Source organism: Phyllobates terribilis, unplaced genomic scaffold (genome assembly GCF_046119375.1).
Source record: "Phyllobates terribilis strain yellow unplaced genomic scaffold, ASM4611937v1 Scaffold_12__6_contigs__length_324123572, whole genome shotgun sequence".
NCBI lineage: Eukaryota > Metazoa > Chordata > Amphibia > Anura > Dendrobatidae > Phyllobates > Phyllobates terribilis.
Window position 1 is genome coordinate 64,482,963 of NW_027362772.1, and position 17,513 is coordinate 64,500,475.

At 45.8% G+C, this 17,513-nt stretch overlaps 1 protein-coding gene across 1 annotated transcript in view; it reads left to right on the plus strand.

Annotated features, from left to right (window-relative positions):
• GRIK5 (glutamate ionotropic receptor kainate type subunit 5) overlaps positions 1-17,513 on the plus strand; it is a 378,627-nt gene that overhangs the window by 235,573 nt on the left and 125,541 nt on the right. The window contains exon 4 of the mRNA XM_073655889.1: positions 5,441-5,538. Within this exon, the coding sequence (XP_073511990.1) occupies positions 5,441-5,538 (98 nt within the window). The remainder of the gene's footprint in view (positions 1-5,440; positions 5,539-17,513) is intronic.

Genomic DNA, 17,513 nt, shown 5'->3' on the forward strand with positions numbered 1-17,513 from the left:
GGGCCCCACTTTTCAGCTACATGCCAATGTGACATTATCCTCAATCACAAATTAATATAACAATGAACTGGATAGATTGATAAATGAATAAGAAGCTGCCTTTGTCTTTACATAGTGATTCAAGTATTGTGCTAAGTACTGCTCATATAAGAGGGGGCCCACCGGAGGATTCTCCTGTTCTCCAGGGGGCCAGTCCAAGCCTGCCTACAAGTCTAAGTGTTTGTGCACAATCAAAAGCCCCCAATTTATATATACAGTACATTTGCTTTTCTTCATTTTTAAATTATGTCATGAACAAAAACAGGTGCTCAAAATACCAGCAAATACAATTTTTCGAAAAATTAACACTTTTTTGTTTTATTAGAACTGAAAAAAAAACAAGAATTCTTTCTCTTTTTCTTTCTTCTTCTGCAGTTTAACAATCACCACCATAAAATATCCCGATTGGACCGAAAGCAATGTTTAATCCCAAATTCTAGGGAATGAAAGCGATGCATTTTGTGTTAAACTCCACGCGTTTTGGTTCCTGCTGGTCGCCATGCATTATAGATGACAGTCTTTTTATTACCACATTTCCTATATAACAGTGTTTACAGCACACCCTTCATTGTGCATTGCCTTTTTCTGAGACTCGCTTCCCTGCCGGTATGTTTTTTTTTGAGTGTGAGAAGGAATTGGATGATATGTATAATTATAGAAAAAGTCAATACAAAGATCAGTAAAGCGATTTATACCGAGGCCTACAAAAATAATGGGGGGTACTGCTGCCTGCAGAGTTAAGTAGCTTTCACCATTACTTTACCAATTGAAGTCATGAGGGCTTTAACTTGTTTTAGAAATGGTTTGCATACCTTTTAACACTTTTGCAATGAAAAATCAATATAAAATTCCCTGTGAGGTAGAAGGGGGGTATATTAGCAATGTTTTTCCAGGTTACTGCTTTCAAAAAGCTGAAAGGGATTTTGTCATCAGAAAACTACATAACTATTGTTTAACCACATTTTAAAGCACATTTGGTTATTTACTTTTTTCTGTATCACTATATTAAAAATTCTGAAATATTGCAGTTTTCACCCTGAGTCTCATTAACCTTTCCTGTTTTATAGAGATCACATCTCAGCAGTCATCTGATAACTTACATATAAATAACAAAGGATCTGCCACTAAAAATAGGATCAATTTCTCCTCCTCCATTAAATCAGGTAGACAAGGTGGACAGCAGTGTGAGCAGCATCTTCTTACCTTAGCAACCTTGGTATCTCCAGTATTAGAACAGACAGACAGGTTGGACAGCAGTGTGAGTAGCCTCATCCTACCACAGCTCTTCTAGTATCCCCAGTATTAGATCAGATAGACAGGGTGGAGAGCAGTGTGAGCAGCCTCTTCTTACTTTGGCACACCTGGTATCTCCAGTATTAGGTCAGATTGTCAGGGTGAACAACAGTTTGAACAGCCTTTTCTTAGAGTGAACAACAGTTTGAGCAGCTCACCTGATGTCTCCAGTATTAGATCAGATAGACAGGGTGGACAGCAGTGTGAGCAGCCTCTTCTTACCCCGGTACTCCTGGTATCTACAGTATTAGATCAGATAAACAGGGTGCACAGCAGTGTGAGTAGCCTATTTTTACCTCAGCACCTGGTATCTCAAGTATCAGATCAGATAGACATGGTGGACTGCAGTGGAAACGACCTTTTCTTACCTCAGCACCCCTGTTATCTCCAGCATTAGATCAGATTGACACGGTGGACAGCAGCAGCCTCTTCTTACCTTAGCCTCCCTGGTATCTCCAGTATTAGATCAGACAGAGAGGGTGGACAGCAGTGTGAGCAGCCTCGTCTTACCCCAGCTCTCCTGGTATCTCCAGTATCAGATCAGATAGACATGGTGGACTGCAGTGTGAACAACCTCTTCTTACCTAAGCACCTCTGTTATCTCCAGTATAAAATAAGACAGGGTGGACAGCAGTGTGATCAGCCTCTTCTTACCTTAACACCCCTAGTATCTCCAGTATTAGATCAGACAGTCAGGGTGGACAGCAGTGTGAATAGCCTCTTTTTACCTTAGCACCCCTTGTATCTTTAGTATTAGGTCAGAGAGACAGAGTGGACAGCAGCATGAACAGTCTGTTCTTATCTTAGCACCTGGCATCTCCAGTATTAGATGAGATGGACATGGTGGACAGCAGTGTGAGCAGCCTCTTCTTACCTTAGCACCTGTCTAGTATTAGATCAGATAGAGAGGACGGACAGCAGTGTGAGCAGCCTCTTCTTATTTCAGCCCCACTGGTATCTCCAGTATTAGATCAGACGGACATGGTGGACAACAGTGTGAGCAACCACTTTTAACCTCAGCACCCATGTTATCTCTCCTGGTAAATCAAACATGTTGGATGACTCTTTTGAGCAGACAGTCCTCATATACACATTTTCAATATTATCAATGGATCTTCAGAATTTGGTAGCTTGTCTTTTATTTTGTATTCTTGCTTTGATCAGAAAATTGCTAGTTGCCGAATGAAAACCATTACTAAGCTGATATTTATAGATAATTTATTCTTCCTGTTTGTCTATTCTCAGTACCTTGAGTGCATGAGGGTGTATTGTTCATAATTGGCTTTTAGAGTATTTGGCACAATAGCTCTGCAGCTGAGCTCAATAAAGACATTCTTCAAACTGGATTACCGGGTTCATGTGCCCGATTAGAGCAAATGGACATCATAGAGACGGCTTTACTCTATCTGACAAACTTGCTACGAATATGGAGCACATGGACGCCCATTCATTTTCCTATGCAGTGGCTGCCCACAGCTTCCATTCATGTGGTTAAGTGGCTGGTATAAGAGGACAACCCCTTCTGTATGCATACAAATAGCTGATTCCTGCAGATTGCTTTAAGAGAACAGGGATTCCTTGGGGCATTTTACTTTAAAGAAGCTTTCATTATTGTAGGAAAAGCCCTTTAACCATTTACTTCAGAATTTCTTAATGCATAAGTTATTTTGTGTAAATCTTCATTTATTAATTAGTGAATTATACTAAAAAAAAATATTGAGAACTGTCATTATTCTCCAACCCACATGTTGATGGTTTCCGCACTTTTAATGGTCTGAAAATAAGTTAAACTGTACGTGCTAACTGTTTAACTAATGGTTAATAAGAAATGGGGTCGGACTTCTGAGATCCCACTGATGCACATGAGCCATGGAACTGTTGGAGATAGCGGGGTACGGTTCTCAAAGACGAAGAATGGGGGTCTCCGCGTATGTACCCCACAGATCTAGTAGCTAACACCTGTCCCATGGATAACTGTTTGTAAATGGAATATCCCTTTAAGGTCAGTAGTGTTGATATAGAGGAGCTAAGCTGTTGTTTGAGTCCAATGCAGAACTTTCAGAGGTAAGGCCGAGTTACCCAGCTTTGTAGCAGAGCTGTGTTTGTCACAAGGTCTTAATCAGAACTGGCCAGCAGTATAGCAGAATTATCAGAGTTACCAGTATAGCTGAGCTGGGTTAGTCACAAGATCTAAGGTAGAACTGGCCAGATGTATAGCAGAGCTGTCTAGTGTTGTAGCAGAGCTGGGTTTGTCACAAGGTCTAACCTAGAACTGGCCAACAGTATTTTGCTGAGTTACACACAGTTGAAGCTCAGCTGGGTTTGTCACAAGGTCAAGGCAGAATTGCCCGGCGGTTTAACAGTTACCCAATGTTGTAGCAGAGCTGGGTTTGTCACAAGGTCTAAGCCAAAACTGCCCAGTGTTGTAACTGAGCTGGGTTTGTCACAAGGTCTAACCTAGAACTTGCCAGCAGTATAGCAGAGTTACCCTGTGTTGTAGCTGAGCTGGGTTTGTCACAAGGTCTAAGACAGAACGGACTAGTAGTATAGCATGGTTAACCAGTATTGCTGGATTTGTCGCGAGTTCCAAAACTGAACTAGCTACAATTATAGCTGATGTTCTCAGTGTTGTAGCAGAGCTGGGTTTGTCACAAGGTCCAAAGCAGAACTGGCCAGAGGTATTGCAGAGTTACCTAGTATTGAAACAGCTGGGTTTGTCATAAGGTCCAGGGCAGCACTGACCAGAGGTATAGCAGAGTTACCTAGTGTTGTAGTAGAGCTGGGTTTGTCATAAGGTCCAGGGCAGCACTGACCAGAGGTATAGCAGAGTTACCTAGTGTTGTAGTAGAGCTGGGTTTGTCACAAGGTCAAAAGCAGAACTGGCCCGAGGTATAGCAGAGTTTCCAAGTTTTTAGTAGAGCTGGGTTTGTCACAAGGTCCAAAAGCAGAACTGACCAAAGGTATAGCAGAGTTATCTAGTGTTGTAGCAGAGCTGGGTTTGTCAGAAGGTCCAAAGCAGAACTGGCCAGAGGTATAGCAGAGTTGCCTAGTGTTGAAGCAAAGCTGGGTTTGCCATGAGGTCCAGGGCAGCACTGACCAGTGGTTTAGCAGAATTATCCAGCATTGCAGCAGAGCTAGATTTGTCAGGAGGTTCATGCAGTCCTCAGTAGCGAATTGGATGGCAACTACCGGAACATTTGGGAATTTTTGTCTGACTCTCAGCTCTGCATGAGGATTGTGTTTTTTGAGGGCGAAATTATGGAGAACATACTTCCCAGTGATGGGTTTTTTTTTCCACGGCATGGATGCTTATCCACTATGCATACAAATCAGGTCACAAAAATCCCTTAGCCTTGCATCCCAGGCAGATTGTGTGCAGTTTGCTGAAGATTTTGGATTGGGGTCCATACTAGAACGTGTGACCCGGCGCCGACTACAACCTGCAGTAAAATACCGCAGATCGCTGCGCTGTGACTCGACTCGTAAGGCAGCGATTAGAGGTTTAACAATTACAACAATTCAATTACACTAAAACAAGGGATCAGGAGCGAGACATCCCTCTGTTTGGCCTAACGAAAAACCCTTTTACAAAATGCTGCGGTGACAGAATTTATAAGTGCGGTGCCGGCAGCGACTTTTACCATTTTTTTTCCATACAATTAGCATTTCCTTAAATGACGAAATAAATGTCCCTCACTGTGTAAATTAAGCCCTAATGAGTGTGTTCTGTCCGGAGCGGTGTTTGCCGAGAGTCGGGTTGTAGAAGACGATGGAGACGGGTGAGCCGAGGAGAGAATGCAGGGGACACAATTATCAAATATGACCCGGACCCCTGTATTTAATCAGAGGGGGCACCCTCCATAATGTAAAGCCACGGCTGCAGGAAATGAATGTTCAATAACCAACGAGGAAAAGGAATAAAAAGCGAGGGGAAACTAATGAGGTGAATATAATGGACAGGCTGCCATTACTGCCGATACTGATGGAGGCACTCAGAGATGATGATCGAAATGGGAGAAGGGGGTAAAAGAAGGGAGATGCGGCAAGTGTCAGTGATTTGGTCTTAATTTTGCTGATTTTGTTTATTTTTTTTTTCTTTTTCCGACAGTGTGTCAAATCTTACCTAAAGGGGTGGTCTCCGTACTAGGACCCTCGAGCAGCCCGGCCTCTGCATCTACCGTCAGCCATATCTGTGGCGAGAAGGAGGTAAGAATGTATTCAGCTAAAAGCAATGGGGGCCGTGGATTTTAGCTTCCTCCCATTCCCCCTCCATTCATTTTTTATGACGGTTCTGCCATAATTGCCATCCATCCTGACGGTTTAGGAGATCTAAGCTCCATGCCTCATACCGTTCTAAATGGATAGGGGGCGCTACATAGATGCAGCGGATCCCATTAGTTTGGGTTATTCAGAGATTTATTTTGCAGGTAGTTCCTTTTTCTATGCATTTTAAATTATTCTTTAAAAAAGATGTTCTTCAGCTGCTGTGCCGTAGATTCTACAGATCTGTGCTGAAGATGCCACAGAACCTCATAATACACCTCAGCTGCTGCAGAACCTCATAATACACCTCAGCTGCTGCAGAACCTCATAATACACCTCAGCTGCTATAGAACATCATAATGCACCTCAGCTGCTGCAGAACCTCATAATACACCTCAGCTGCTGCAGAACCTCATAATACACCTCAGCCGCTGCGGAACCTCATTAATACACCTCAGCTGCTGCAGAACCTCATTATAGACCTCAGCTGCTGCAGAACATCATAATACACCTCAGCTGCTGCAGAACCTCATAATACACCTTGGCTGGTGGAGAACCTCATAATACACCTCAGCTGCTGCAGAACATCATAATTCACCTCAGCTGCTGCAGAACATCATAATACACCTCAGCTGCTGCAGAACCTTATAATACACCGCAGCTGCTGCAGAACCTCATAATACACCTCAGCTGCTGCAGAACATCATAATACACCTCAACTGCTGCAGAACATCATAATACACCTCAGCTGCTGCAGAACATCATAATACACCGCAGCTGCTGCAGAACATCATAATACACCTCAGATGCTGCAGAACCTCATAATACACCTCAGATGCTGCAGAACATCATAATACACCTCAGATGCTGCAGAACCTCATTATACACCTCAGCTGCTGCAGAACCTCATTATACACCTCAGCTGCTGCAGAACCTCATAATACACCTCAGCTGCTGCAGAATCTCATAATACACCTCAGCTGCTGCAGAACCTCATAATACACCTCAGCTGCTGCAGAACCTCATCATACACCTCAGCTGCTGCAGAACCTCATTATACACCTCTTTATGGTGTTTTTCTGCTGTTATGGTGCAGTGGTGTCGTCAGTCCTTCTCCCCTGTCCTCCTGGCAGATAATTTTCCTCCCTATCTCCAGATTTCCCACTGGGGACAATTTTATAGGAAGCCAATTATCCTGCAGAGAAAACTGGAGGAAACGGACAGAAACAGCCCCGAACCAGAGACCCCAGTACAAGGCGCCGGGGCCAGTAAATCAGCAGCAGGGCTTCATTATTAATTCAGCGACAAATGGTGGGATAAGGGTCTCCATGACGGGAAACGATACAGGGAGGTGGAGGAAAAATGTTTATGGCGGGCTCCAGTCACTTCTGGTTTATGGAGTAATATTTGTGATCGGCTCTCGGGGCTCCTCCTGATGAGGCGTCATGTACCAGATATCTCCTGAAAAAAATAAAGGCAAAACAAGAAAAAATAAAAAACAAAAATCGGGTGAGACGCTGCACACACCCCAGCTCCGTCCCTGCTAGACGACCACGTATCACAGCCACAAGGTACAGCTGATGTTACCGCCACATTGTGCTCCTAACAGGAAAGAAACATGTGGAAAACTGACATTTATTTCCTTTTTGCTCTTTAAAGTTCACTCTGTACTCGCCGGAAAGAAAAAAACTAATAAAAAATTCACACAAATATCAGACACACCTTATACTGCTCCTCCTGTCACTAGTCCTCTGCTGTCACACACATCTTATACTGCTCCTCCTGTCACTAGTCTCCTGCTGTCACACACCTTCTTATACTGCTCCTCCTGTCACTAGTCCTCTGCTGTCACACACATCGTATACTGCTCCTCCTGTCACTAGTCTCCTGCTGTCATACACCTTCTTATACTGCTCCTCCTGTCACTAGTCTCCTGCTGTCTCACATCTTATACTGCTCCTCCTGTCACTAGTCTCCTGCTGTCACACACCTTCTTATACTGCTCCTCCTGTCACTAGTTTTCTGCTGTGACACATCTTATACTGCTCCTCCAGTCACTAGTCTCCTGCTGTCACACACCTTCTTATACTGCTCCTCCTGTCACTAGTCTCCTGCTGTCACACACCTTCTTATACTGCTCCCTCTGTCACTAGTCTCCTGCTGTCACACATCTTATACTGCTCCTCCTGTCACTAGTCCCCTGCGGTCACACACCTTCTTATATTGCTTCTCCTGTCACTAGTTTTCTGCTGTCACACATCTTATACTGCTCCTCCTGTCACTAGTCTCCTGCTGTCACACATCTTATACTGCTCCTCCAGTCACTAGTCTCCTGCTGTCACACATCTTATACTGCTCCTCCTGTCACTAGTCTCCTGCTGTCACACACCTTCTTATACTGCTCCTCCTGTCACTAGTCTCCTGCTGTCACACACCTTCTTATACTGCTCCTCCTTTCACTAGTCTCCTGCTGTCACACACCTTCTTATACTGCTCCTCCTGTCACTAATCTCCTGTTGTCACACATCTTATACTGCTCCTCCTGTCACTAGTCTCCTGCTGTCACACATCTTATACTGCTCCTCCTGTCACTAGTCTCCTGCTGTCACAGATCTTATACTGCTCCTCCTGTCACTAGTCTCCTGCTGTCACACATCTTATACTGCTCCTCCTGTCACTAGTCTCCTGCTGTCACACATCTTATACTGATCCTCCTGTCACTAGTCTCCTGCAGTCACACATCTTATATTGCTCCTCCTGTCACTAGTCTCCTGCAGTCACACATCTTATACTGCTCCTCCTGTCACTAGTCTCCTGCAGTCACACATCTTATAATGCTCCTCTTGTCACTAGTCTCCTGCTGTCACACATCTTCTTATACTGTTCCTCATGTCACTAGTCTCCTGCTGTCACACATCTTCTTGTACTGCTGTCACACACCTTCTTATACTGCTCCTCCTGTCACTAGTCTCCTGCTGTCACACACCTTCTTATACTGCTCCTCCTGTCAATAGTCTCCTGCTGTCACACACATCTTATACTGCTCCTCCTGTCACTAGTCTTCTGCTGTCACACATATCTTATACTGCGCCCTCTGTCACTAGTCTCCTGCTGTCACACACCTTCTTATACTGCTCCTCCTGTCACTAGTCTCCTGCTGTCACACACCTTCTTATACTGCTCTTCCTGTCACTAGTCTCCTGCTGTCACACATCTTATACTGCTCCTCCTGTCACTAGTCTCCTGCTGTCACACATCTTCTTATACTGCTCCTCATGTCTCTAGTCTCCTGCTGTCACACACCTTCTTATACTGCTCCTCCTGTCACTAATCTCCTGCTGTCACACACCTTCTTATACTGCTCCCTCTGTAACTAGTCTCCTGCTGTCACACATCTTATACTGCTCCTCCTGTCACTAGTCTCCTGCTGTCACACACCTTATACTGCTCCTCCTGTCACTAGTTTTCTGCTGTCACACATCTTCTTATACTGCTCCTCCTGTCACTAGTCTCCTGCTGTCACAGATCTTATACTGCTCCTCCTGTCACTAGTCTCCTGCTGTCACACATCTTATACTGCTCCTCCTGTCACTAGTCTCCTGCTGTCACACATCTTATACTGCTCCTGCTGTCACTAGTCTCCTGCTGTCATACATCTTATACTGCTCCTCCTGTCACTAGTCTCCTGCTGTCACACATCTTATACTGATCCTCCTGTAACTAGTCTCCTGCAGTCACACATCTTATATTGCTCCTCCTGTCACTAGTCTCCTGCAGTCACACATCTTATATTGCTCCTCCTGTCACTAGTCTCCTGCAGTCACACATCTTATACTGCTCCTCCTGTCACTAGTCTCCTGCAGTCACACATCTTATACTGCTCCTCTTGTCACTAGTCTCCTGCTGTCACACATCTTCTTATACTGTTCCTCATGTCACTAGTCTCCTGCTGTCACACATCTTCTTGTACTGCTGTCACACACCTTCTTATACTGCTCCTCCTGTCACTAGTCTCCTGCTGTCACACACCTTCTTATACTGCTCCTCCTGTCACTAGTCTCCTGCTGTCACACACATCTTATACTGCTCCTCCTGTCACTAGTCTCCTGCTGTCACACATATCTTATACTGCGCCCTCTGTCACTAGTCTCCTGCTGTCACACACCTTCTTATACTGCTCCTCCTGTCACTAGTCTCCTGCTGTCATATACCTTCTTATATGCTCCTCCTGTCACTAGTCTCCTGCTGTCACACACCTTCTTATACTGCTCTTCCTGTCACTGGTCTCCTGCTGTCACACATCTTATACTGCTCCTCCTGTCACTAGTCTCCTGCTGTCACACATCTTATACTGCTCCTCCTGTCACTAGTCTCCTGCTGTCATACATCTTATACTGCTCCTCCTGTCACTAGTCTCCTGCTGTCACACATCTTATACTGATCCTCCTGTCACTAGTCTCCTGCAGTCACACATCTTATATTGCTCCTCCTGTCACTAGTCTCCTGCAGTCACACATCTTATACTGCTCCTCCTGTCACTAGTCTCCTGCAGTCACACATCTTATACTGCTCCTCTTGTCACTAGTCTCCTGCTGTCACACATCTTCTTATACTGTTCCTCATGTCACTAGTCTCCTGCTGTCACACATCTTCTTGTACTGCTGTCACACACCTTCTTATACTGCTCCTCCTGTCACTAGTCTCCTGCTGTCACACACCTTCTTATACTGCTCCTCCTGTCACTAGTCTCCTGCTGTCACACACATCTTATACTGCTCCTCCTGTCACTAGTCTCCTGCTGTCACACATATCTTATACTGCGCCCTCTGTCACTAGTCTCCTGCTGTCACACACCTTCTTATACTGCTCCTCCTGTCACTAGTCTCCTGCTGTCATATACCTTCTTATATGCTCCTCCTGTCACTAGTCTCCTGCTGTCGCACACCTTCTTATACTGCTCTTCCTGTCACTAGTCTCCTGCTGTCACACATCTTATACTGCTCCTCCTGTCACTAGTCTCCTGCTGTCACACATCTTCTTATACTGCTCCTCATGTCTCTAGTCTCCTGCTGTCACACACCTTCTTATACTGCTCCTCCTGTCACTAATCTCCTGCTGTCACATACCTTCTTATACTGCTCCCTCTGTAACTAGTCTCCTGCTGTCACACATCTTATACTGCTCCTCCTGTCACTAGTCTCCTGCTGTCAAACACCTTATACTGCTCCTCCTGTCACTAGTTTTCTGCTGTCACACATCTTCTTATACTGCTCCTCCTGTCACTAGTCTCCTGCAGTCACAGATCTTATACTGCTCCTCCTGTCACTAGTCTCCTGCTGTCACACATCTTATACTGCTCCTCCTGTCACTAGTCTCCTGCTGTCACACATCTTATACTGCTCCTCCTGTCACTAGTCTCCTGCTGTCATACATCTTATACTGCTCCTCCTGTCACTAGTCTCCTGCTGTCACACATCTTATACTGATCCTCCTGTCACTAGTCTCCTGCAGTCACACATCTTATATTGCTCCTCCTGTCACTAGTCTCCTGCAGTCACACATCTTATACTGCTCCTCCTGTCACTAGTCTCCTGCAGTCACACATCTTATACTGCTCCTCTTGTCACTAGTCTCCTGCTGTCACACATCTTCTTATACTGTTCCTCATGTCACTAGTCTCCTGCTGTCACACATCTTCTTGTACTGCTGTCACACACCTTCTTATACTGCTCCTCCTGTCACTAGTCTCCTGCTGTCACACACCTTCTTATACTGCTCCTCCTGTCACTAGTCTCCTGCTGTCACACACATCTTATACTGCTCCTCCTGTCACTAGTCTCCTGCTGTCACACACCTTCTTATACTGCTCCTCCTGTCACTAGTTTCCTGCTGTCACACATATCTTATACTGCGCCCTCTGTCACTAGTCTCCTGCTGTCACACACCTTCTTATACTGCTCCTCCTGTCACTAGTCTCCTGCTGTCACACACCTTCTTATACTGCTCCTCCTGTCACTAGTCTCCTGCTGTCACACACCTTCTTATACTGCTCCTCCTGTCACTAGTCTCCTGCTGTCACACATATCTTATACTGCGCCGTCTGTCACTAGTCTCCTGCTGTCACACACCTTCTTATACTGCTCCTCCTGTCACTAGTCTCCTGCTGTCATATACCTTCTTATATGCTCCTCCTGTCACTAGTCTCCTGCTGTCACACACCTTCTTATACTGCTCTTCCTGTCACTAGTCTCCTGCTGTCACACATCTTATACTGCTCCTCCTGTCACTAGTCTCCTGCTGTCACACATCTTCTTATACCGCTCCTCATGTCTCTAGTCTCCTGCTGTCACACACCTTCTTATACTGCTCCTCCTGTCACTAATCTCCTGCTGTCACACACCTTCTTATACTGCTCCCTCTGTAACTAGTCTCCTGCTGTCACACATCTTATACTGCTCCTGCTGTCACTAGTCTCCTGCTGTCACACACCTTATACTGCTCCTCCTGTCACTAGTTTTCTGCTGTCACACATCTTCTTATACTGCTCCTCCTGTCACTAGTCTCCTGCTGTCACACACCTTCTTATACTGCTCTTCCAGTCACTAGTCTCCTGCTGTCACACATCTTATACTGCTCCTCCTGTCACTAGTCTCCTGCTGTCACACATCTTATACTGCTCCTCCTGTCACTAGTCTCCTGCTGTCACACATCTTATACTGCTCCCTCTGTCACTAGTCTCCTGCTGTCACACATCTTATACTGCTCCTCCTGCCACTAGTCTCCTGCTGTCACACACATCTTATACTACTCCTCCTGTCACTAGTCTCCTGCTGTCACACATCTTATACTGCTCCTCCTGTCACTAGTCTCCTGCTGTCACACATCTTATACTGCTCCTCCTGTCACTAGTCTCCTGCTGTCACACACCTTCTTATACTGCTCCTCCTGTCACTAGCCTCCTGCTGTCACACACATCGTATACTGCTCCTCCTGTCACTAGTGTCCTGCTGTCACACATCTTATACTGCTCCTCCTGTCACTAGTCTCCTGCTGTCACACATCTTATACTGCTCCTCCTGTCACTAGTCTCCTGCTGTCACACATCTTATACTGCTCCTCCTGTCACTAGTCTCCTGCTGTCATACATCTTATACTGCTCCTCCTGTCACTAGTCTCCTGCTGTCACACATCTTATACTGATCCTCCTGTCACTAGTCTCCTGCAGTCACACATCTTATATTGCTCCTCCTGTCACTAGTCTCCTGCAGTCACACATCTTATACTGCTCCTCCTGTCACTAGTCTCCTGCAGTCACACATCTTATACTGCTCCTCTTGTCACTAGTCTCCTGCTGTCACACATCTTCTTATACTGTTCCTCATGTCACTAGTCTCCTGCTGTCACACATCTTCTTGTACTGCTGTCACACACCTTCTTATACTGCTCCTCCTGTCACTAGTCTCCTGCTGTCACACACCTTCTTATACTGCTCCTCCTGTCACTAGTCTCCTGCTGTCACACACATCTTATACTGCTCCTCCTGTCACTAGTCTCCTGCTGTCACACATATCTTATACTGCGCCCTCTGTCACTAGTCTCCTGCTGTCACACACCTTCTTATACTGCTCCTCCTGTCACTAGTCTCCTGCTGTCACACATATCTTATACTGCGCCCTCTGTCACTAGTCTCCTGCTGTCACACACCTTCTTATACTGCTCCTCCTGTCACTAGTCTCCTGCTGTCATATACCTTCTTATATGCTCCTCCTGTCACTAGTCTCCTGCTGTCGCACACCTTCTTATACTGCTCTTCCTGTCACTAGTCTCCTGCTGTCACACATCTTATACTGCTCCTCCTGTCACTAGTCTCCTGCTGTCACACATCTTCTTATACTGCTCCTCATGTCTCTAGTCTCCTGCTGTCACACACCTTCTTATACTGCTCCTCCTGTCACTAATCTCCTGCTGTCACATACCTTCTTATACTGCTCCCTCTGTAACTAGTCTCCTGCTGTCACACATCTTATACTGCTCCTCCTGTCACTAGTCTCCTGCTGTCAAACACCTTATACTGCTCCTCCTGTCACTAGTTTTCTGCTGTCACACATCTTCTTATACTGCTCCTCCTGTCACTAGTCTCCTGCAGTCACAGATCTTATACTGCTCCTCCTGTCACTAGTCTCCTGCTGTCACACATCTTATACTGCTCCTCCTGTCACTAGTCTCCTGCTGTCACACATCTTATACTGCTCCTCCTGTCACTAGTCTCCTGCTGTCATACATCTTATACTGCTCCTCCTGTCACTAGTCTCCTGCTGTCACACATCTTATACTGATCCTCCTGTCACTAGTCTCCTGCAGTCACACATCTTATATTGCTCCTCCTGTCACTAGTCTCCTGCAGTCACACATCTTATACTGCTCCTCCTGTCACTAGTCTCCTGCAGTCACACATCTTATACTGCTCCTCTTGTCACTAGTCTCCTGCTGTCACACATCTTCTTATACTGTTCCTCATGTCACTAGTCTCCTGCTGTCACACATCTTCTTGTACTGCTGTCACACACCTTCTTATACTGCTCCTCCTGTCACTAGTCTCCTGCTGTCACACACCTTCTTATACTGCTCCTCCTGTCACTAGTCTCCTGCTGTCACACACATCTTATACTGCTCCTCCTGTCACTAGTCTCCTGCTGTCACACACCTTCTTATACTGCTCCTCCTGTCACTAGTTTCCTGCTGTCACACATATCTTATACTGCGCCCTCTGTCACTAGTCTCCTGCTGTCACACACCTTCTTATACTGCTCCTCCTGTCACTAGTCTCCTGCTGTCACACACCTTCTTATACTGCTCCTCCTGTCACTAGTCTCCTGCTGTCACACACCTTCTTATACTGCTCCTCCTGTCACTAGTCTCCTGCTGTCACACATATCTTATACTGCGCCCTCTGTCACTAGTCTCCTGCTGTCACACACCTTCTTATACTGCTCCTCCTGTCACTAGTCTCCTGCTGTCATATACCTTCTTATATGCTCCTCCTGTCACTAGTCTCCTGCTGTCACACACCTTCTTATACTGCTCTTCCTGTCACTAGTCTCCTGCTGTCACACATCTTATACTGCTCCTCCTGTCACTAGTCTCCTGCTGTCACACATCTTCTTATACCGCTCCTCATGTCTCTAGTCTCCTGCTGTCACACACCTTCTTATACTGCTCCTCCTGTCACTAATCTCCTGCTGTCACACACCTTCTTATACTGCTCCCTCTGTAACTAGTCTCCTGCTGTCACACATCTTATACTGCTCCTGCTGTCACTAGTCTCCTGCTGTCACACACCTTATACTGCTCCTCCTGTCACTAGTTTTCTGCTGTCACACATCTTCTTATACTGCTCCTCCTGTCACTAGTCTCCTGCTGTCACACACCTTCTTATACTGCTCTTCCAGTCACTAGTCTCCTGCTGTCACACATCTTATACTGCTCCTCCTGTCACTAGTCTCCTGCTGTCACACATCTTATACTGCTCCTCCTGTCACTAGTCTCCTGCTGTCACACATCTTATACTGCTCCCTCTGTCACTAGTCTCCTGCTGTCACACATCTTATACTGCTCCTCCTGCCACTAGTCTCCTGCTGTCACACACATCTTATACTACTCCTCCTGTCACTAGTCTCCTGCTGTCACACATCTTATACTGCTCCTCCTGTCACTAGTCTCCTGCTGTCACACATCTTATACTGCTCCTCCTGTCACTAGTCTCCTGCTGTCACACACCTTCTTATACTGCTCCTCCTGTCACTAGCCTCCTGCTGTCACACACATCGTATACTGCTCCTCCTGTCACTAGTGTCCTGCTGTCACACATCTTATACTGCTCCTCCTGTCACTAGTCTCCTGCTGTCACACATCTTATACTGCTCCTCCTGTCACTAGTCTCCTGCTGTCACACATCTTATACTGCTCCTCCTGTCACTAGTCTCCTGCTGTCACACACATCTTATACTCCATGCCCCGGCCCGTGCCTGGCGCTTCCTGCTCTCGACATTGGAGAGATGTCATTAACGCCGTATTATACAATATATTAGATGTATCCCATTGAGCATCTGATGGATGGAGCGTTCCAGGTCACTGATTCCACCGCTGTCGCCCTTACAGGATGATTTTTATTTCTGCCTTACATTTCACAGCAGGCGCAGAGGTGATCAGGTGCACATGTAGCAGAGCTGAGTTTGTGATTTGCTATAAAACCATGGGGAAACCTTCCAGACTCCCATTTACCAGCACAGTCTGAAAAGTGGCGCTTTCCCCAAGGATTCCTGTTGCTTTCTCATTGGAAGGAACTTTGGCGTTCAGATGCACATTTAGGGGGGCTGAAAGAGTGGCATGAAATTGGTAAGACCATTAATATGGGAGCATGGTTATGAAAACATCTTATAATCACCTTCAGGATCTCCACAAATTGGCAAATATTTATTTGTCGCCCCGAATAATAAAACTTCTGGTTTCCTTACAGTTTAGTGTTAGAACTTTAAATGCTGGCTTCTTACTAAATGATTATTTTCTGGTCACTATCCCTTTAGAAATACACAGGGGCAGGCAGTGTTGACATGGAGTCTTAGAGAAAATATTTTTAAAGAGTTTGTGATTCAATTGCAGGCTTCAATAATATTGAACAAAATATAATAAAGTAATAATAATAACAATATAAACATGTAAGAATTTCAATGTAGACATCACTAAGCCACTCCCATACTTCACTGTAAACATCACTAAGTGCCCGCCATGCATCACTGTTGGCATTACCAAGCCCCCATCATACATGTCGGTAGACATCAAGAAGCCTCTGCCATGCTTCACTATAGGCATTACTAAGACTCCGCCAAGCATCACTGTAGACATCACTAAACCACTCCCATGCTTCACTGTAGACATCACTAAGTCCCCGCCATGCATTACTGTAGGCATTACCAAGCCCCCACCATGCATATCGGTAGACATCAAGAAGCCCCTGCCATACTTCACTGTAGACATTGCTAAGACTCTGTCATGCATCACTGAAGACATCACTAAGCCACCCCCATGCTTCACTGTAGACATCACTAAGACCCCCCATGCTTCAATGTAAACATCACTAAGCCCCCGCCATGCATCACTGTCAGCATTACCAAGCTGCAACCATGCATCTCTGTTAACATCAAGAAGCCCCTGCCATACTTTACTGTAGACATCACTAAGACTCCGCCATGCATCACTGTAGACATCACTAAGCCACCCCCATGCTTCACTGTAGGCATCACCATCCTTTACTCTAGACATCATCGAGCTCCCACTATGTTTCACTGTAGACATCACAAAGCCTCCACCATTCTTCACTGTAGGCTAAGACTCCACCATGCTTCACTATAGACATCACCAAACCACCGCCATGATTCACTGTTGACATCACCAAGCCACCACCATGATTCACTGTAGGCATCACTGAACCCCCACCATGCTTCACTGTAGGCATCACCGAACCCCCACCATGTTTCACTGTAGGCATCACCAAGCCCCTACAATGCTTCACTGTAGTCATTATGGAACCCCGGCCATGCTTCACTGTAGGCATCATTGAGCCTACGCCATCCTTTACTCTAGATATCATCAAGCTCCCACTATGCTTCACTGTAGACATCACCAAGCCTCCACCATTCTTCACTGTAGGCATCACCAAGCCCTGCCATGCTTCACTGTAGACAACACCAAGCCACTGCCATGATTCACTGTAGACATCACCAAGCCACCACCATGGTTTACTGTAGGCATCAATGAGCCACCGTCATGCTTCTCTGAAGTCATCACCGAGCCACCAGCATGCTTCACTGTAGGCATCACCGAGCCCTCACCATGTTTCACTCTAGGCATCATCAAGCCCC